Below are 19,785 nucleotides of genomic sequence, written 5' to 3'. Positions count from 1 at the left end.
GCATGGCCGAAGAATGGTTAGTTCTGTAGCATCCTCCGGCCATCCTCCGGCCATCATCCCTCTCTTTTTCTACTCTCCGCCAATGCAGCATCGACATCTCTTGATCTGGACGTCCACATCGAAGTTCGAACGAAGGTCATGCTGCAGACTTGCATGCATGTTCGCGAGCGACCCATCCTTCTCATTTCACAACCAACTCGCTAACTTCTGAAATCCCTTGTAAGTTATGTGTTATATGTACACCCGTCGGCTCCCTATCTCTGGCCGCTCCTACGAATCACAGCTAGTCTCTATGTCGTCCCATCCTATGTACGCTAACGCTAGGACGTTCAAAAGTCTGCTCGAAATCTCTATGTTTCGCTTTCACCTGTCCTCTCATCTGACTTTCCTAGCTTCATCGGTGCTCTGGAGACTAGGACTACGCCGCTATGGGTTCGTGCCACTCCGTCGTAGCTCGACGCCACCTCCTCCTTCCAAAACCCAACCGCCGGCATCCATCATCAGTTAATGAACCTCAGACGGGCTCCCTATTACCTTACCTTCCCCCGACCTTCTCGAAATTCAAAGCACCGCGACCCTGCGCTGTCATGCATTCATCTTCAAAGCTGTACAAATTCACGCCATGTCCATCTCACTAGTACTCCTATGTGCCTCACTCCATCGTCAACCTACTGCGACCTTCGTAAACACGCCACCGCCACACATTTCCCATTATTTGCCCCTGGGTCCTGACGCTTCTCGTAACGCTCGTAACCCACTCACTCTGAATCTCTGATCCTCTCGTACAGCAATATCACAACAATATCACAGCCGAGGAACCTGGAACAGCGTCGTCGCGGAACCTCGGTCACGGGTCTCCATGACCATAGCTATATCATACTCAGTGCTCAGTAAGTACTCACACTCGCCGACCGGCTATGCACACTGCCAATCGTCTGCGTTGGCGTTAGCGTCTGTGTTTGAGAAACTCGCCCCTCCTTTCGCGCTCGCGTATCTATCTCTTGGATCTTTTTTCGCTTTCCTTTCTTTCTCGTTATTTACACTATACATCAACCTACCATGATGTTCCGGGTCTTCTCTCCACTTTCGTGTGCGGGTACGGGTACGAGTGTGCACACTACTTACAGCGTCGGGGAGGACTCGCCGGCTGTACCGTTGGAAGATACAGACGAAGGACGGATAACCTGTACATACATAGGACGCGGTCGATCTCTTAACGTTACTGATCTACGTCGGAGGGAAGGGTGGTCCGCTGTACATGGACATGGACACACATCCCGAAGTTCATTAAATGATTATGAATTGTCAGAGAGGTATGTCGAACGGATGTGTCAAGGACATATGACATACGAGAGTCATTCTCTCGGTGAATAGGAGCGGGTCAGAACGGGCAAGAACACACACATCCTCTGATGGACTCGGAATCTCCAATCAATGCTAAGTCCTCCGCTGTATTCCGTCGTTCTCTCGCGAGTCGCCCACAACTAACGGTTCCGGAAGCACCATCCCAGCTAGTCACCAGTCTTCTTCCATAAGTAAGTCCCTCGGCAACTCACTTTCACTCCACCTTTCCACCCTTGCATGACGAACCGAAGCTCGTTCTTCTCCCTTTCCTTCTTTGCTCCTGAAGCGCCTGAGAACAAACACTCGAACGAACCTCAGATTCAGAAGGCCTTCTCGTGTTCTCGTGGCCATAGCGTCCGGCAATTTACCTGCACTGTACATAAGTAGTAACCGACTCTCACTAGTACCCCCACTCCGACGTCTGCTGATTCGATGATTCGATATTCGATAGTCGGTATTCGCTATCAGAAATGGTGGACTGGCGGCCGTGGACCATGGCCATCTTTGTCGTCGAATCGGAATACTTTTATTGGGGAGATGGAGAAGGTTTGAGAAGACGGAGATGGGCGGAGACTCGGATGGGCGGAGCTAGGGGAGAGGGGTTGCTTTGATTCGGATTCACGAGAGGGCGAAAAACGCCTCCGAGCGCGATTTCGCACACTCCGCGACGACGAAGAACGGGTCTATAACGACCGCAGGCCCAAACTGAGAAGTACCAGTGCCAGAGAGCTGAGGAGGGTGTGAGGATTTAGGCTGTGCCGACCAGATCTTCACCTGTTCATAGAGCTTTGCGAGACGACGCGTGTGCGCTCGCTTGAGCTCTTCGAGGGCCTTGCGAAAAGCGTCGACGTGCTCACTGCTCTATGTAGGCGGGATGTGGTTTGGCGCTGCTCGTTCGAGCGGGACGGCGTTGATCTCTGGTCACCGCGCTTGGCGGGTTAGCCATTGACAGAGGGCGAGCTGCTCGTTTGCCCAACGAGTGCGCCGCCGCCTTCTCCCGATGCTTGCTGTTTATAGTCCGCGTGGAAGAACAAGGCCTCGATTTTGTCACGATTGAGAAGGCGTGTTGGGAGCCGATTGGGTCGGTGTTCACGGTCTGCGTAGAACAAAGTATTTGTTAGTAGTGGTATGCACACAAAATGAGCAAAGGGTAAACCGTGAAGCGCACGCTCAGACGACGGTCGAGGGACTTTTCACGAAGGAGGCCCACGGAGTCCATGCAGAAATCCGCGAGGTAGTCGTTAATGGTGGTTGGGGCGACGGGATCGGGGAGGAACGCGTCCTGGACGCGTTAGAAGGTGAATATACATAAGAGGTTGTCGGCGATAGCCAAAGCACAGCCATCATCTGAGATGAAAAACCCGAGCTCAGAGAGAACGTCGCCATATTCGTCGAGGTTAGGATCGTTGTCCAACTCCATCATGATGGTGGGAGAGAAAGCCGCAATAGCTCGATGTGGCCACAGCGCCAAGTTCCAACTTGCGCGAGCGCCATGTAGCTGGTTCCGAGCGCGACGCGTCGTGGTCACATGGTGCGAGTAGGCTCACCAAGTGGCACCGCGATTTGACCGCGACTACTCTCGACTGTGACCCTCCTTCCGCATACCATGACAAGCCCGTTGGTCTGATAGCATTCCCGTGGCGGTTCCGCGCGGAAAATTTAGAGATTGGGAAGAAGGAGAAGGTCGGGAGAACCGGGGAAGGGTCAAGAGGGGTTGTTTTGATTCGGATTCACGAAGTTTAGGTGGGTGGCGCTCGTCGTAAGTGCCAGGTTTATTGTGATTGCTTCTATGAGTCGTGATTCATGAAGGTGTTTGTCGGATCTGACATGTCTGCATGTTTACAGGGTATCAATGCTGGTGAAGCTTCGCATCCATTCCTACCCATCCACCCAATAGTGAAGTTGACGCCACAATGCGGACAGGGTCAAGAACAAGTGAATCCATGGATGGAATCGAAGTAGGCCTCGAATTCCTGCACCCCACCTTTCCCTAAGCTTCCACATATACCGTGACAAGCCCGCTGGTCTGATTTTACTGTGGCGCTGTAATGGTCTGAGCGTGTTCGTCGCCGCCTGGGAGTTCGGCCTGTTGTTCGCCACAGAGACTCAAGGAACCATCTCTCGGACCCGCGGGGAATTTAGAGATTGGGAACAGAAAGCATACCGGTGCCAACGAGATTGATTGTGCTAATAGCCTGAGCATGATTGCGCCCACCGTCGATTTGTCCACGCAGACCTTTTCGGGAGTAGTACTGTAGCCTTATGATGTATCTCGGATGTCGTGACGGTTCTTCTATTGCTTTGATTACAGCTATACCTGTATAGAGTTAAGCTCCTTGTTCCCGTATAAAGCTCCTTGTCGCTCACTTAGTGCTCAACGTCCTAACCCCATCGACACTGTCGTGTCTGTCCTCTGGAACCGCCGCTCGTCGAGGACGCCGATCATCCATCAAAGGTCCTGTTTCGAGCTTCGAGTTCGCCGAAAGCTGGCAGGTGACCCGCGCCACATGACGATCCAGCCTCGGAGAAAGCGAGAATGTATGATAGACGCGCAGTATAATGAACTCATCTTCTCGCTAGTACTTTACATCGACCCTCTGCGCTCCGCGGAACGGTTTCACACCCAGCTCCTGTCAAATGTTGCGAACATACAGCACTCATCGATAATATCTCTTGGGCTTTCTTGACTCCGCGAGAACACAACACTTCCCCCGGGCCCACGTGGAGCAAGGACGGATGACAGACCCGTCCAGTCCGGCGTTTCACCTCTCTTTCATTCGCGCGCCTCCGAGTCGTCGAGTCTCTATAAAATCAGCAAAACAGTAGTACTTGTGGTGGCGCCTTTCCTCTCTGTCTTTTCTCTCCCTCCATCTCCATCTTCATCGCATCTGTAGCCTGAAATATGTCAACGAACGGAACTGCGACGAACGATATCGAGTTCATCTTCCTCGGGACCGGAACGTCATCTTCGCTTCCCCATCTCGACTGCTTGACTGCTCCGCCAGACTCGGACAGGGAACCCTGTCGGACCTGTCTCTCTACGCTCACGCCTGAGGGGAAGAAGAACATCAGGAGGAACACCTCGGGCGTCGTACGGATAGACGGTAAAGACGGGAGGAAATGGTGCGTTCCGCCCGTTTCTTCTTTCACGGTATCCCGAGTCTGACGAGTCTATTGGGCGCCACACGCTTAGGACGGTGGTCATCGATGTCGGCAAGAACTTCCAAGCTGCTGCGTTGGAATGGTTTCCGAAGTATGGTCTGCGGAGGATAGACGCTGTATTGTTGACTCATGCTCGTAAGTTCTTGGTTTATCGTCCTATGTATGTTGCAGCCCTCTTGACAGTGTTATGTAGATGCGGATGGTGAGTGTGGCGCAGATTTCTCTCAAGTCTCAAAAGGCTCGTCTCTGACCTCTTGATCGTCAGCCATAAACGGTCTGGATGACCTCAGAGGTATGTCCACAGTCCGTTGAACTGCAAACGATCTACACCGTGGCTGACCTGCAGTCGACGACAGGCTGGACATTGCATAAGGCTATACAATCCCATATCGACATCTACGCCTCGCAGGCTACATTCGTCGAAGTACAACGATCCTTCCCCTATCTCGTATCCAAAGAGTTCGCGTCTGGCGGTGGAGACGTACGTTCCTCCTCTCATTCCCTTACCAATCGAAAGTAGTATCTCATGTGTGGCGCCACACTCTACAGGTCCCCGACTTCAAGTGGCACATCATCTCTGACAAGACACCCTTCGAGATCGAAGACTCCGGGATCGAAGTCTTGCCTTTCAACGGTATGCTCAACCTCTCTAAACTTTTTCTCCGATCTCATCGCCGAGCAAATTTTCCCAACTTACCCTAACGTTGCGAAACAGTACACCACGGCCGTATATTCTCCGTCGCCCCTCCACCAGGTTACCTCCCCACCCCCGGCAGCACCGTCCCCTCCACCCCCACCCACCTCTCCGGCGCCACGACCCCCGAACACCCAACCTCACCCCCCGATCTTCCCAAGCCGCTTCCCATCTCCCACCCATCATCCTCTCACCCATCCAAAGCAGTCATCCATCCGTATCTCTGCTTCGGATTCCAGATCCAGAAATCGATAATCTATCTCTCGGATGTATCGTTCATACCCGAGGATACGTGGTCGCTCTTATTATCCGATCAGAAGACGCCGACGCCACCGAGTACGCTTACTTCGACCTCTGCAGCTATACCTCCAGACGCAGGAACAGCTATTACCACCACCACTACTGCCGCTACCACGGCCACAAGTACACGACCACCGCTGCTCATCCTCGACTGTCTCCGCCTGCTGCCGTTCACGTCCCATCTCGGAATTAGAGAGGCCGTGACGTACGCTCGTCGTATGAACGCCGTTCGCACGTATCTCACAGGGTTCGGACATGAAGTCGCGCACGATGAGTATGTCACCCTCGGTGAGTACGTGGGAGAAGCAAAGAAGAGTGAGAGTGATCTCACGGAGAATGAGCGGGCTGGGATCGAGCTATTGAAAGAGGAGAGGAAGGAGGTGGCGGAGAAGGAGAAGGAGAAGGAGAAGGGAGAGGTGAGGCCTATTTGGTTGAGGCCGGCTCATGATGGGTTGAGGATCAGGTTGACGGCACAAGGCGAAGTGAAGGATTATACGTATGACTCGTAAGCTAGCTTAGTTTTTCGGATGTTTGTGAATAATTGTATCGGCGGAGAAGGTTGTATGGTTAGGTACTACTTATTAGGGACGGAGGGAGTTTGTTTGTTATATTTATCTGATGTTGTAGTACTTGTATCGTATTATCACTTAGATCCTTAGATTATGGTACTTATACGGAAACACCTGCGTTGTCTATCAGGCGTGGTACAATCTATTGACGTTGCATGCTGAGGAATTGGATGGCTGAAAACGATCGAGTGCCTAGGAAGGGCCACACCCGACTTGGAAACCGTGGGATTTTTCATTCTCCATGGCTTTGCGCCACTCTGCGTCATCATCTGCGCCTCCTTCCTTCATAGTACTCGCACACAAACATCGGCCCTATATATCAGGGTAGTACAATCCATTGGACTCTCATGCTGAGGAATTGGAACAAGTACCCAAGTACACACAACAAGCTACGTAGCTCTCCAGGCAGGTACAGAAATTATGGAATAAAATATGGGGACGTTCAACGTAGACCGAGAAGTTTCAGACCTGATACCAGTGCCTCTTCCCCAAGAACCAGAACATATTCTTCTCCTCCTCTTCGTCCGGCTGGAGCAGTCCGTCGTACGCGAGTCTCTGGCCTGGCCCGAGCCTACGTTCGACGAAGCCCGCTTCCTGAACGTTTCGTAGCAGCTCTATGATCTCCTGCCTATCGTATACCGAGCGCAACCTCCAGCGAAGTTCAGTCTGCGGAGAATCGGGTGAACATCAACGGACGCACGCGAGAGGTATCAGTCAGATTGAGGACTTACCTGCGAGATTCCTGGGCGGAAGACGATCTGACCCATGACAGCACGAAGAGCAGCATCCCAGACCTCAGGTACTTTCATGCCAGATATATCGAGCCACCGTCGAGGAAACAATTTGGTGGGTGGATCTTCTGATACGGTGACGGTCCATTGGTGAGCGTACGCCGAGGAGACCACCACCGAGGACGAGTAGCCAGTGCTGAACAGCAGAGGCATCGATGCGTTGACTAATTTCTCAATCGTCGTTTTGACATTGTCCTCCGAGAAATTTGTCAAAGACACCTTTGCAGGACGACAAATCTCAGTCAAGTCGTCTCTCGAGTGCGAGTGAAGTCACTTACTAGGAATTGTCTCTTGGGTACCCCAGCTGCTCCCGCATCATGCAGGACCTCCATGATACTTGATGCGATATCTTTCTCATGGTCTGTCAAGCTCGAAGTGACACTGTGTAGCTCGGCTCGCATACACTGATCGCAGTCCACGATACCGTCCGAAGATAACTTGCAACAAGCAGTGTTTCCTTCCGCCGTCTTCCCGTGCTCGCCAGTCGTGGCGATCGCCATTGGAGGATGCTCCGCTGCCGGAGGAGGGGAGGCAGATACTTGCTGCGATGCGCAGAATGTGTCACGGGCCCGAACAAACAGTGCCGTCTCAATTTGGTCGTCGTCTGACACCACCCAGAGAGCTGAGTACATAACAGGGTGGAACGGCAATGATGTACTCACCAGCCTTCTTACTATTCCATTCAAGCGTTTGCCGATGAAACTGAGGCTGCGAAGTATCGATCTTGAAGTCGACCTGTAACAGCGTATAAGTCGAATAATCGAAGGATGAAAGTGGGAATACTCGCCTGATTCTCTGACGTAGCTTGAACTAAAGCAGCGAGGTCACCGTCGCTGGAAAGTAAGGGCCATTCCCTCCAGTCATCCTCATTCTCTTCAAAGACCGCCTCAAGAGCAGCTCCGTCTTGAAAGGTGTCTTGACTGATGGAACCTCCGATCGCGTTTTGGTTTCTGTACTGCATGTTAGCACATACATCGAGAATGAGTGAGGCAGGGCATACATTTCCGAGATCTTGAACGCCCTTCCTGGCCTGGGCCGACTGGGATCTTTGACGAGTTTTGAAAGGATGCCCCGACTGAGAAGATTAGTTTTCGCAATGGATATCGGCTGCTCTCCGACCTCGTGCAAGAGGGCCGACGCTCTTGTCGAATCGTAGCCTTCATGCGGCGTACCAAATACCATCTGGCACGGGAAGCGTTCAAGCCACAGTACGAAGGACCCAACATCAGACACTCACCTTCAACGCAGATTCGGCGACATGAATGGTGTCGTTCGGAGCTTCAGGCGTCGCTGGAAGGTGCTCCAATCCACAGACGAAGGCGTTCTGGAGGAAGGTCTTCTCGCGGCCTTCTTCGACGACCATATTCCACATGAAATCCCAGGTAGGCACGTTGGCGCTCTTGTCATCGATCTCCCATCGAGTGTTGAGAGCGGTGAGGTCCGCTGGTAGCTCGACCTTTTGAACAGTCGCGTTTGGTTGCACAAACCCGACTCGTCTGCATGTGTGTCAATATCAGCCTTAAGAAGGAGGATGGGAAACGTGTGACATACAGAGCGTTCTTGTCCACGTGCTTACGCAGGAATTCGACGTGTTGAACGAGGTTGAAGTTAGTGGCACTCTCTGGATCGGGATCGGGAAGAAGCGAAGACCCTCGATGCTGTATCCATAAATTATGCCACCAGTCCTCCAAGCGCTTGAGGTAAGCCTCTGCAGTAGGCTGTTCTCGAAGATAATTCCAACGTTGCCGAAGTGAGTTTCTGGGAGACGATGGGAACACCTGATCTATGGCAGACCATTCTATACGATTACTTTGACATCGAGCCTTGATGATAATGACAGCATCCCGGAGGAGTTCGTCATATTCGCGGTTCCACTGGAAGCGATGTCTGCGGAGTTGAGGTGCTTTAGGCTGGGGTTCCTCCGCTGTAATTGAAGGATGAGCTTTGGGAATGCTACAAAAGATCTGCGACTACTTACTCTGTGCGGTTTTCTTTCCCTTCTTCTTCTTCGGTGGAGGGGCCTTCAGGGGTTCCTGCGTCTTCTTCTGCTTCGCTATAAGTTCATGCACTGTCGCACCACTGGCTGTTGCTGGTACCGGAAGTGGCGCCAGTGTTGGCAGAGCTGTCCTTGATGCAGAGGCAAGGACGGTCTCCGCCGCTCTACGAGCTTCTGCGATGGCTTGAACGATTTCAGCTTCCCACTTCGCAATATTTTTCCCTCCAGACTGCAGGAACTTCGCACGGACATGCCCTACCCGTATCGCAGTGGTACCCTTGAGCTCTTCAGGATGAATGCGCTTCACCATATCCTCCCAATCCTGGGCCTTCTGAGCCCTTGCATGAGCAGCCTTCTCCGCGAGCCGATTCCTGTCATCCGCCGCTTGTTTGTTGAGTTCCTCCAATCGTTTTGCCTCCGCAGCTCGCCGACGTGCTTTCTCCAACTCGTTGAGCACTCTCGCATGGTCCCTGGTGAAGAAGTCCCGTATAACGGGAAGGGGAGCAGTGGTGACTCGATGCAGCCTTTGGAGGATACCGTCGCTATTCGCAGCCTGAAGCGGCGTATTTCCAGTGGAGAGGTCGGTGAAGCCTTTGAGATACTCGGTTTGTTTCGGGGACATTTCGTAAGACGAGACCCATGCAGACTTGCGACGTATGGAGCGTCTCGCCTCTGCTGATCCTGCAGTACTCCCGGAGGCAGGTAACTTCACCTTCTCGGCGAAAGCACGGTCCAAAGAAGCCCGCTCCAGATCACCCCAGAAGGCCTTCGACTGGTCAACGTCCTTGATGTCTACGTTTTTCCATAGAGGGGGGTTATCCTCGACAAGGACGCACAGTGAAATGGGAGCGACGTCGTTGAATCTCCAGTAGACCGGTGCGGAGGCGAGACTCGTCATAGTCCAGGGATCTGGCACTGGATCGAACGCCACAGGATGGTCGTCGTTTGGGCCACACACGAATGCAGGATTCTCAGCCGTCGATGGCTGAAGGGGAGTGATTATCTTCAACCCGTATAGCAACTCGAGTAAATTTAGTATACGTGTGCGTGCTCTTGATCGTCCAACTTGAAGAGATGTATGAATGGCGGGCGAAAGGTCCTTCACGGGCGTCCGTTTGCCCTCCTCCGTATTGAAGAGAGCCTCGACGTCTGCGTCGTAGTCGAGAGTGGATACGACCGAACAATGCATAGAAAGAGGAATATCGTGGTTGAAGAACGGCAAACTCAGTATCCGGTGGTCATGAGATACGATGCGGGAAGATGATATGCGACTAGCGAAGGCATGTATGGCGAAGAGATGCAATTCTCGAGCTCGCAAAGCCTTGCCATGTATATATCCGTACAGTTGAGCGAGCACGTTCGGGTCGGTGAGCATTGCCAGACGAAGCTTTGCGTCCGGATCCTCTGGAGCTGAGGGCTGGCCTGAAGAGTCTAAATCCGTAATTAAGGTGCTCAAGCGCGAGACCCTGTGTGGTCGTGATGCGGAAGTTACAGGGTCTTTGGCAGGCTGTTCGATCGTCTTCATAACCATGGGCTGTAGAACAGGCACAGATCGGCCTAATTCAACCACAAATTCGTTCACCTTGGCGATGTCGATTGTGGGCAAGTAAGCGACACGAACAAGGCGACTGGTACCAGTAGGAGCCACAACGGACGTCTTCAGGATCTTGAGCTTCCCCTTGTTCTCCATGCCCGTCAGAGTTTGGTCTAGTGTCCGCTTGTCGACTCGGATACCGGCCTGACCACTCGTCGCCTCGCCGGCAGCGGTCATCGTCTCCAGCAGGGTGCTGTGAGCATGGAGAAACTCTTTGGAGCTGAGGTTCGCGATGCCGCCGTAGTTCTCAACAACGCGTAGAATCTCGTTCTCCCGCCGTAATAGGGAGACATTGCTCTTGGGACGGCCTCTTGGCTTGGGTTCAGAGATAGAGCCTGCTAGAAGCGAAACGATCGATGTCTGAGAGGAAGATAAACCAACGACGCTTCAGTACTAAGATGGAAAATTGACCGATATTTAAAAGAACACTTACTGGAGCGGAGGGTTCAGAAAGAAGAGCAGGGTCGATGGGTATATCATGCATAACGCGGGCCGGTTGCCTGGAGGTTTCTGGGTCGTCGGCAGTGGAAGTGTGCGATAGAGGAAGATTGCCACTGTATTGAGGAGGGATATTTGTGTCGACATCCATAGGCGTGGGGTCTTGTTCGATATTGGATGGTGGCTCAAGGATTGCTCCAGAGCGTCCATCATTTGCAGCGTCGTCAACAGTGGCTTGAGTTGTCTGGTCAAACGATTCTTCCACTGCAGATTGTATCGCAGGTGAACGTGTTGAAGGCGAAGGATCAGCGTGACCCGATGCGGGTATGTTATGGTCCTCCTCTGCGTCATCGGGGCAAGTCAGGGCTGACGCCTCTGCGTGCTCTGGGGTCGTTTGATTGGAAGACCGCGGACGTTCCACTGGGGAGGTCTCAACACCATCTACACCATGTAGAGAAGAAGAGGGTTCTAAGTCTGTCCGTGTTGTATCGTTGATCGATGTTATAGTTTCCATATCTTCAGGCGCGGCTGTAGGAGCTGGTGTCGTGGTCTTTCGTGGTCGTCCTCGTTTCTTCACAGGTGGTGGATCCTCACTTGCAGAGGCTTGATCTATCTCCGATTGCTTGCGCTTCGGTGGTCGACCCCGTCTTTTAGGTGTGGCTGCTGGCGTCGAGACGGGTGTGGCGTCCGTTGCGACCTCCCCAGCCGCAGGGGAATCAACAGCCTTCGCCTTTGGTGGCCGACCACGACGTTTGGGAGCAGGAGTCTGGGCAGGAGTGGTCGGAGTGGTAGCCTGCTCCCCTACCGTGGCGTCCTGTGTGGCACCTGGAGTACCTTCATGCGCCACACTAGCGTCGCCTTCCTCACCAGACTTCTTCTTCGGTGGACGTCCCCTCTTCTTCTTCGCAGGTGGTTCTGAAATAGCCTCGTCTCCTTCATCTTCGTCCAATTTCCGTTTCTTCCCCCGCTTAGGCTTGCTCACCGGGGCAGAACCTTCAGCCTCGTCAGCATCCCTAATCTTCTTCGCCTTCTTTCCTGCCGCCTTCTTCGACGCATTTTGTGCCGTCGTGCCCTTCATACCATCCACATGCGCATCTCTCTCCTCTTCCGTCTCCCAGAACACGTCGGCACTGAACGGAGCGAAACCGCCCACGTTCGAGAAGTCAATGGAAGAATAGACGTCCTGGTCCTGCAACTTCTCTCGCTCGATGATCGCACGGAAGGAGGCGACGGTGTGATACCTGAAACGACGTTCACGGCCGAAGGTCTCTTGGACCTGTGCGATTCCGATGTCGGCGAGGTGGGAAGGAGGTGGGTATTTGACGAGTCGGGAGAGGAGAAGCTCGACGGTGCGTTTATCGAAGTTGCATAGGTTGGAACAGAGATCCTGGAAAATCAACGTTGATGAATCAATATTTGAACTAACCATGTCATGACCAACATAAATGTCTTACGTTCAAGGTCATCCCTCGCAGACCAGATTCCTCGATGAGATCTACTATCTGTTTATGCAGAGTGACGGTCATCTTGAATCCGCCTGTCCAGTTCCGTGAGCGAGGATTCGTACGGTGGACGCATGCGAAAAATCATACCAGAGGAATTATCCACGACATCCTCCTCCACGCCTGGAACCTGTACAACGGCCTCCTCATGCTCCTGTTCCTGCGGTATATGACTTTGCTCCTCGTTCGTGATGAGCCGGAGGCAAGGTATCTTCGACGTGGTCGATTTCGGGTTATGGTCCAAAACAGCGACACGTTCTATGATACCCTGTTCGATGAGTTCGCGAACCCGACTTTGGAAAAAACGACGGTCTGTCTTCGTCGGATTCAGGAAGCCCTGTATATAATGAGAAAGAAAATACATCAGTGGAAGCGTTCTGAAGCCAGAATAGAATAAGTTGTACGAACGATTGTCTTGAGCAGATTCTGCGAAGGGTGGATATGATTCGGTGCGTATGTCAAGAGCTTGACTACCCTCGCCTTGATCACAGGCAAGCTGGAGAGATGGCGCGCATCAATCGGCGTGAACACAATCCCGTCCGGGAGTGCAGCATTCTCCTCGCCACCTCCACCGCCACCACCGCCATCCACGTCCATACCTCCCTCCCCTGACGGACCTGCCACAGCCTGCTCCACGCTCAGAGCAGCCGCTGCCTCCTCATCGCGAATAGGCTTCCAGAGCGGACTTCGTTCGAAGAAGTACTTCAGGATGCAAAAATTGGAGCCGACGCCACCCTGGCGGCGCTTGACGACGAGATTGAGGTCGATGAGCTGCTTGACGAGATAGAAACACGTCTTCTGGTCGTAGCCCGTCTTCTTGCCCAAGTCAACGACGCTCATCCCGTGCTCTCGTCCGCGCGCGATTAGCTGAAGGGCCGAGTAGACCATGTCGCTCAATTTGCTAGGCTATTCATTTACAATGGCAGGAAAGTCAGCTACATCTTCTTTCTTTCTTCAGTGAGGCATTCCATAAAAGGAGTGATACTTGCCCGAATATGCGACCCCGTAATCGCAGCAAAAGACGTCTCATGGTCCACCGCAATCCTCAAACTCGCTCCATACCGTTCGACCAACTCGCTCATCGGCTTCGTCTTACCACCCTCTATAATCTCCAACGAACTGACCTGAAAGGGGTCTTCGAAGTCCTCGTTCTGAGCCTTGGCCTTCTTTGCTTTCTGTTTCTGTACATTCTGAGGGGCGACCCATACCTCGCTCGCGCCAGATGGGACAGTCCCGACGCGTACGGCAGGCTGCTGCATGATCAGGACCCAGACGAAGGCCATGTAAGCGTCGTCGACCCGCTGGGTGCGTGTGGCGGCATGATGAGCGAAGAAGTCGGTGACGAAGTCTCGGAGACGAAATACGTCGCATCCTGAGTCGTCACGAACGAGATAATGGCGTGGTCGTCAGTAAGTTAATTGTGGCCCAGGTTTTTTGAGAAGAAGGAACGAGAGAAAGTGGCCTTAGTCAGGATCGAACCACAGAGCTGAGCTGCAGGGTCTTTACTACTCCCCCAGCTGTGTGCCAAACGGGGAATTTTATGTCATGGAACAGAAAAAAAGATGACACTTACCGAGATCTCCGTCAAACGCAAGCTCACGCATGCAGTGATGCACAAGCTCGTCCATCTGTGCGAACAGACAGGAGGAGCGAAAAATTAGTCAATGAAAGGTATTGGCCACTGGGGGGATCGAACCTCCGAACGACCCTCGCGGATGTTCACAAACCGCTGTATTCAAGTGGTTTTTGTACTGAAACAAAATACTGGATGTTGAAGGCGTAGCGATGAGAGGAGAAAAGAGGTTCGCGGACGTTGGTGGTGGAGGTGATGAAGAAAGGGGCATGCCACGTGACCTTTTCTACGGGCCATCATCGTCGTCTTTGTGTGCATCAGTGGCTCAGACAGGTTTGTTGTCTTCCTTTCATCCTCTTCACGCGAACCCCCTTTCACCTCTACGTGGTTCTTCAAGGGCCCAAGAGATTATGTGATTCCAAATTGAGCAACACTGTATGAAGGAGAGGCGGAGCTCGATAAAGTCGGCGTATGCATGTACATGCGTGCAGTATGAACACTTTGGCAAGTGCGGAAGATAGAGTAAGGTGGACAAAAGTACAGATGGGGGCTTCAATGCTTCGTGAAGGTCGTGGTATGAATGTATGTGCGGGGGGCGTACGTAGTATGACGCTTTTTACCATGTCTGGGTCTACATGACAAACCGAATAATGTACGTCTAAAAAGCATCGAAAGCGTAGAGAGAGCGCACTCCAAGATGAAAATCTAACAAGGACAGCGGTGCGGTGCGAGATAAAGATATGAAGCGGAACTCAACTCTACTCAAGCCGACGCACGCGCTGGTTGCTGCTCCTGCGCATCCTCCCACAACCTTCGGAGAACGTCCGTAAAGCCGACTTTCCCCAAATGAGCATTCTGCTCGAACCGCTGGGCTAACCAACCCTCGAGCTTATCCGCTGCTGCCCTCCACATGGCCATCCGCGCCTCGATCTCTGCCGTCTGCGTGAAGTCCGTTCGGCCATCTCGTGTTGGTGAATAACGAATGGTTTCATGACATGTCGCGAATTGTGAAAGGGAAAGGTTGACGGTGGAGATGGAAGTGGTTTGGGTGGCTGGATCAACGAAGGATATTTCCCGCACGAATGCGTCTTCTGAACCGCCGAAGAGCTGCGCGGGCAAGGGGAATGTAAGTGACCCGTCCGGAGGAGAAGTGGAGCTAAGGGGAGGATGCGGCTTACCTTGACGATCCATAGTGGAGCCCTCTGTGTACAGCCGACAATCCGCTCTGTACGAATGATACCCGTCTGTGGGTTGACTGAGCGGTCTACTACGTCGACGGATACGACGTGTGAGCAATGCGGGTTGGGATATTTATGCCACATCCCGATGATGACATGTGCCCATGAATGGCTGCAGATGACGGTCAGACGACTCTAAAAAAGGCAATCGTGGATGAGCGACGTACTCGTAGGTGCACTGTTGCGAGAAGTAGCGCATTTTGTGTAGTCGTAGACGATGAGGGATGGGTATGCGGGGAAGTAAGAGGGGGATGTGGTAGTAAGCGTGAGAGATGGTCGTGTGAGAAAATATCAAGTGCTTGCGAATGACGGCGGCTTTGCGCTCAACCCATTGGCTCCCTGCGCCAGCCCCACATCCCGATTGGCTCCGACGCGGCGGTGAATGTTTGGCGGCATCGCGGCCCGCCGCGCCCGCCACTAGCAGCAATCCGAATTGAATTTCGAGTTTGTTTGTTCGAGCAGACGACCGCCACAACCAAAACCTTCGTTCGCGATGCCTCGCCCACACGATCTCTGCTCGCATATGCAAAACGCGTTCAGAGCGCGCCACCACTCTGTTGCCGTCGACCACAACACCCAAAACCTCGGCATCCTCTCCATCCTCCTCCGCGCTGGCTTCCTCACTACCCTCACCCGCGGCACCATCGAGACCCCTTCACCAGCCGAATTCATGAACGCAGGCGATGCTCAGCGTCGTATATGGGCAGACCTCAAGTACCGTAACGACAGACCTGTGATGGAGCGCATGCAGCTCATCAGCATGCCCAGCAAGCGCATATTCATGGACGTCGCGGAGATTCGGCGGTTGTGCACGGGGCGACGAGTGCAGACCATCAAACCGTTGGGAATGGGAGAGATTGCGGTCGTGCATACGAAGAGTTCAGAGCATGAGTGGGTAGAGGCTAGAGATGCTTTGCGGCTCAATCTAGGTGGAGAGGTCGTCTGCCGCGCACAGTGATGGTTCCTTTTTGTGAGTCTTGTTTCGCTCGTCTCCAATCGCATGTGTTGCTCAGATATGTTCTATAGCATCCTACAGCATCATATTTGTATCTTTGGGCTTTAATGCGAAGCGTTCGCTGGTGCTTGCACGGATACTTTCTCATACTGTGTCGACGCGTCCTACTGCAAGAAAGTCTATCGTGTATAGGTATACTGGTACAGGTAGGTATACATGGGAACCGGATACTCTCGTCAAGCTTGTGAAGCTTCCAGGAGCTCTGCCAAGCGCGCCTTCATCTTCGGTCTAGAAACCATAAATGAGCCTTCCCCACGAAGAGTTCGACAAATTGTTAAAACTTACACTTCGAGCAACTTAGTCTCCAGGCCCTGTTTGTGCTATGGTCAGCGGGTAGAAGCACGATTCCACTGAAACCCGTACGCACCTGCTTCTCTTCTTGCAAAGCAAGCCTCTTCTCTGCGTCGAGCTTCGTGCTAAATACCCGCAGAACTCAGATGTCTTATGACAAGAACAGCAGAGAAGCAGTACGCACAAGACATAACCACCCTGCCCGTCGTAATGCAAAATCATAGAATGATACTTCCACAGACTTGGCCGATGCGACACAGTCAGGAGCGTAATCCCCAATTCCGTCGCATGGTCCATCATCATACCCTCAACTTCAACCGGTACCAGTGACGTCGCCTCATCCAACACCGCATACTGCCCACGGAAAGTGAGTTCGTCGACTCACTACGCGATATGAGAGAGGCAACGAACTTTAGGTTTGTGATAAAACAGTCTTGCCCAGGCGATCTTCTGCTTATCACCGCCGCTCAATGCATCTCTCCATTCTCTCGCGACGTCCCAGCCCCCTTCTCGCTCAACGACATTATCCATCTGGACAAGTGCGAGTATCCGCAGAAGATCATCATCCGTTATGCCACCTGATCATAACCCACTTAGCCCCATTGACCGCACACCGAAGAGTAGAATCAGCACTCACGGGCTTCCATGTCGTCCTTCGAATGAGGGTAGATGACCTGGTCCCGCAGAGTACCAATAGGGAGGTATGGCCGTTGAGGGATAAGAATAAATCGGTCTGCTGGAGGCTTGTATACTGTCCCGCCATACACGGGCCACAAACCTCCAAGGATTCTGAACAACGACGACTTGCCGCACCCTGCGGTCCATACTCAGGACAATACACCTTAGAAAGGAGGAAGAGACTAACCATTAGGCCCGACGATGAGGAGATGTTCCTGTCAAAAATGGAGATAAATCCTCAATTACTCGGTGTCTTGGTCACCATGAGCGGGATGTCACTTACCCCAGGTTTGACATAGAACGTCAAGCTCTTCACCAGAATGTCCCCGTTCGGCGTGACGATAGGTACGCCCTCGAATCGTATCTCTTCGGATTCAATGATCTTACCCCTGCCCTTCAGAACTAGCGCTCAAATCCGGTCAGCAATCGACCATTAGATCCCTCGACAGCTAAATGCGATCGTACTCACTCCTCGCGTTCTCGGCGGTGCTCGCGCTGCTCACAAGCGCTTTCTCGAACTTACCCTTCTTGGTGTCCTCCATGGTTTCGAGCAGGGTTGAGACGCGAGCGGTATAGCCCGCTAGCTCGGCCAGATCCTTGTACGAGTACATGACCCGACCGAAAGCATCTACAGAGAACCCGGTCAGAAACCACAAGGACATAGTAGGTGATATGGAACGACTTACCTGAGGCGGAGAGTAGCAGGCGACGATTTGTGACGAAGCCTGATCGACGTATGTATCAATACAGGTAATGAAGGCACAAGATCGAATCAAGCACCTTCTGTCCGACTGCCCATGTCCAGGTTATGCACTCCGGGAAGCTTCAAGAATACTGGGACGGCACATAATACCAGCTAGGCTCGAGTGATCAGCATTTCACCATCAGTACGAGCACTTTCATCTATGAATACAGCAGCACTCACCCCGAAACTTCCCCATAACCATTTAACGATGCCCTCTTCCACGCATCCATGCCACCATCGGCTCCTCAATACCCTGTTCTCATGCATCACAAGTCCAGCATATTCTCTCTCGACCAAGATCTTCTCTGTCTCCTCGCCTCCGAAGAACGCAATTTCTTCCGCGAACTCTGACATCCGTGAGTGGGTGTGGCGTAGGGAGCCGGAGAGCTGTGCGGACAGAGCGGTATAGAGACCAAAGGGCGGGGTTAATCGACGCACTAACAGCCAAATCATCGTGGAAGTCAGTTCGGTTACCATGCTTGATGAGAGGATTCGTAGACGACGTACGAAGGGCAGCACTTAGCTGGACGAGGCAGGTAAGGATGACGAGGCCCTCGGCGCCAACGTTTTGCGAGAGTTGGTAGTTGTAGAGGATCACGTCAAGCACTGGTTTCGCCATGTTCGCATAGATTGCGGCAAGGTGAGACGAGAACCGCTGTATATCATGGGTGATCATCCTACGCAAACGAACACGAATGTCAGTCGCGTCCAATAGTCAACGAGAGAGGAAGTATGACTGACTGGTCCGGGTTCTTTATACGATCGTCCAAATTCGCTGGTTGGGAGAGGCGTCAGTCGATAGAGAAACTCTTGATGAAACTGGGAGCCTTACATAGCTTATAATATACTTTGTCCTTCACATCATCGTCTTCATCGCCTAGATACTCTTTCAGTACAGTCTCGGTCAACCTTGTCCGGTACGCTATCGCGAGTTTATTCTGAACGTAGCTGAGCCAGCTGTTTGTCCATGTGGCGGGAATGGCGACGAGGAGCCAGCGAGTGATATTTAGAAGGAATGGGACTGTCTGGGCACGAACGAGTGATGCTACAATCCTGCGTGATGCATTGTGTCAGAACACGCGTCAAGCTTGACAATGACATGGAATGCAACACCCACTTTCCGTCCAGTGCCGCCACATACAACGAAATTGCGGTCCTGAAAATGAGAAGGCTTGAGTGCATGAACAAGAGCATCGCCTCCTTTGACCGTAAATTTGGGATCACGATCCTCAATATTCTGCTCAACCTCTCGTAGAATACGACGTCTACCTGGAATAGAACAATATCTCAGTAACTGCCGCAGGTTTGAGGAGAGTTGAACGCACCGCGACTCTGGGAGGCTTCCCTGATTCATCCTTCCCTTTCCCCTTACCCTTCCTAGAGCTCGCCGAGCTTGGTTTCGCAGAAAGTCCTCTATATGTTGTCCCGAGAACATAAAGGATGAAGCCTGCGGTTAGGCCTCGTTGGACGAGTGGCCTATGTTTTGAGTAAGCCTTTGCGAATTCGGCGGCACGAAGGGCGCTTGCTTGCTTCAGCGCCGCTAGGTTCGACATAAAAGTGAAACACCTAGGTTATGCCAGAGACTATTCTCAAGAATTTTTGAGGGTAGAAGGTGAGGAAGAGACGTGGATTGCGTTCAAAGATGCAGCAGTACTTCATACAATGAAAGGGCTTGCATGTGATTGCCTTTCAGATATCATTCTGAATGTGGGGAGATGAGCCAATCTTGCGGAACCGGCCCGTGGGATCGTTATGCCAAGAGGTGCCACTCACAGCAGACGCCACATCAGCTCTTCGTCTTGGACCCCAACATCATTTCAGAGCGAGAACCACCAGCTTTGATCTTCAGCACTAT

The 19,785-nt window shown here is 52.6% G+C and overlaps 5 protein-coding genes across 5 annotated transcripts; 2 read left to right on the top strand and 3 right to left on the bottom strand.

Moving 5' to 3' along the window:
- The first annotated feature begins 4,065 nt into the window (after positions 1-4,065).
- STEHIDRAFT_123840 (uncharacterized protein) lies at positions 4,066-6,224 on the top strand. The gene is made up of 7 exons (XM_007307465.1): positions 4,066-4,467; positions 4,538-4,641; positions 4,700-4,708; positions 4,772-4,798; positions 4,863-4,987; positions 5,056-5,140; positions 5,222-6,224. Exons 1-7 carry the CDS (start codon positions 4,247-4,249, stop codon positions 6,007-6,009), a joined length of 1,359 nt encoding a protein of 452 aa, XP_007307527.1. The 5' UTR covers positions 4,066-4,246; the 3' UTR covers positions 6,010-6,224.
- Positions 6,225-6,531: 307 nt separating this feature from the next.
- Positions 6,532-14,018, bottom strand: STEHIDRAFT_133320 (uncharacterized protein; the record flags this gene model as incomplete). Its single annotated transcript, XM_007307464.1, has 15 exons — positions 6,532-6,735; positions 6,801-7,079; positions 7,139-7,464; positions 7,523-7,595; positions 7,648-7,810; positions 7,861-8,042; positions 8,098-8,356; positions 8,412-8,784; positions 8,839-10,810; positions 10,884-12,275; positions 12,343-12,425; positions 12,481-12,727; positions 12,799-13,296; positions 13,380-13,762; positions 13,964-14,018. 15 exons carry the CDS (start codon positions 14,016-14,018, stop codon positions 6,532-6,534), a joined length of 6,489 nt encoding a protein of 2,162 aa, XP_007307526.1.
- Positions 14,019-14,572: 554 nt separating this feature from the next.
- Positions 14,573-15,438, bottom strand: STEHIDRAFT_83491 (MSF1-domain-containing protein). The gene is made up of 3 exons (XM_007307463.1): positions 15,369-15,438; positions 15,142-15,313; positions 14,573-15,070 (listed from the first exon to the last, which is right to left on the bottom strand). Exons 1-3 carry the CDS (start codon positions 15,398-15,400, stop codon positions 14,726-14,728), a joined length of 549 nt encoding a protein of 182 aa, XP_007307525.1. The 5' UTR covers positions 15,401-15,438; the 3' UTR covers positions 14,573-14,725.
- A 231-nt stretch (positions 15,439-15,669) lies between these two features.
- STEHIDRAFT_83487 (ribosomal protein S8) lies at positions 15,670-16,266 on the top strand. Its single transcript, XM_007307462.1, has 2 exons — positions 15,670-16,171; positions 16,228-16,266. Exon 1 carries the CDS (start codon positions 15,695-15,697, stop codon positions 16,157-16,159), a length of 465 nt encoding a protein of 154 aa, XP_007307524.1. The 5' UTR covers positions 15,670-15,694; the 3' UTR covers positions 16,160-16,171; positions 16,228-16,266.
- An 81-nt stretch (positions 16,267-16,347) lies between these two features.
- On the bottom strand, positions 16,348-19,543 carry STEHIDRAFT_170688 (adrenoleukodystrophy protein). Its single transcript, XM_007307461.1, has 17 exons — positions 19,256-19,543; positions 19,048-19,199; positions 18,763-18,983; positions 18,672-18,705; positions 18,438-18,607; positions 18,111-18,367; positions 17,966-18,041; positions 17,872-17,910; positions 17,655-17,813; positions 17,469-17,587; positions 17,373-17,400; positions 17,145-17,321; positions 16,919-17,085; positions 16,692-16,861; positions 16,584-16,632; positions 16,502-16,527; positions 16,348-16,444 (listed from the first exon to the last, which is right to left on the bottom strand). Exons 1-17 carry the CDS (start codon positions 19,481-19,483, stop codon positions 16,393-16,395), a joined length of 2,124 nt encoding a protein of 707 aa, XP_007307523.1. The 5' UTR covers positions 19,484-19,543; the 3' UTR covers positions 16,348-16,392.
- Between the last annotated feature and the right edge of the window lie 242 nt (positions 19,544-19,785).

Source organism: Stereum hirsutum (assembly GCF_000264905.1).
Source record: "Stereum hirsutum FP-91666 SS1 unplaced genomic scaffold STEHIscaffold_13, whole genome shotgun sequence".
NCBI lineage: Eukaryota > Fungi > Basidiomycota > Agaricomycetes > Russulales > Stereaceae > Stereum > Stereum hirsutum.
Note: the sequence above shows the minus strand (reverse complement) of the source record. Positions and strands in the feature narration are given on the sequence as shown.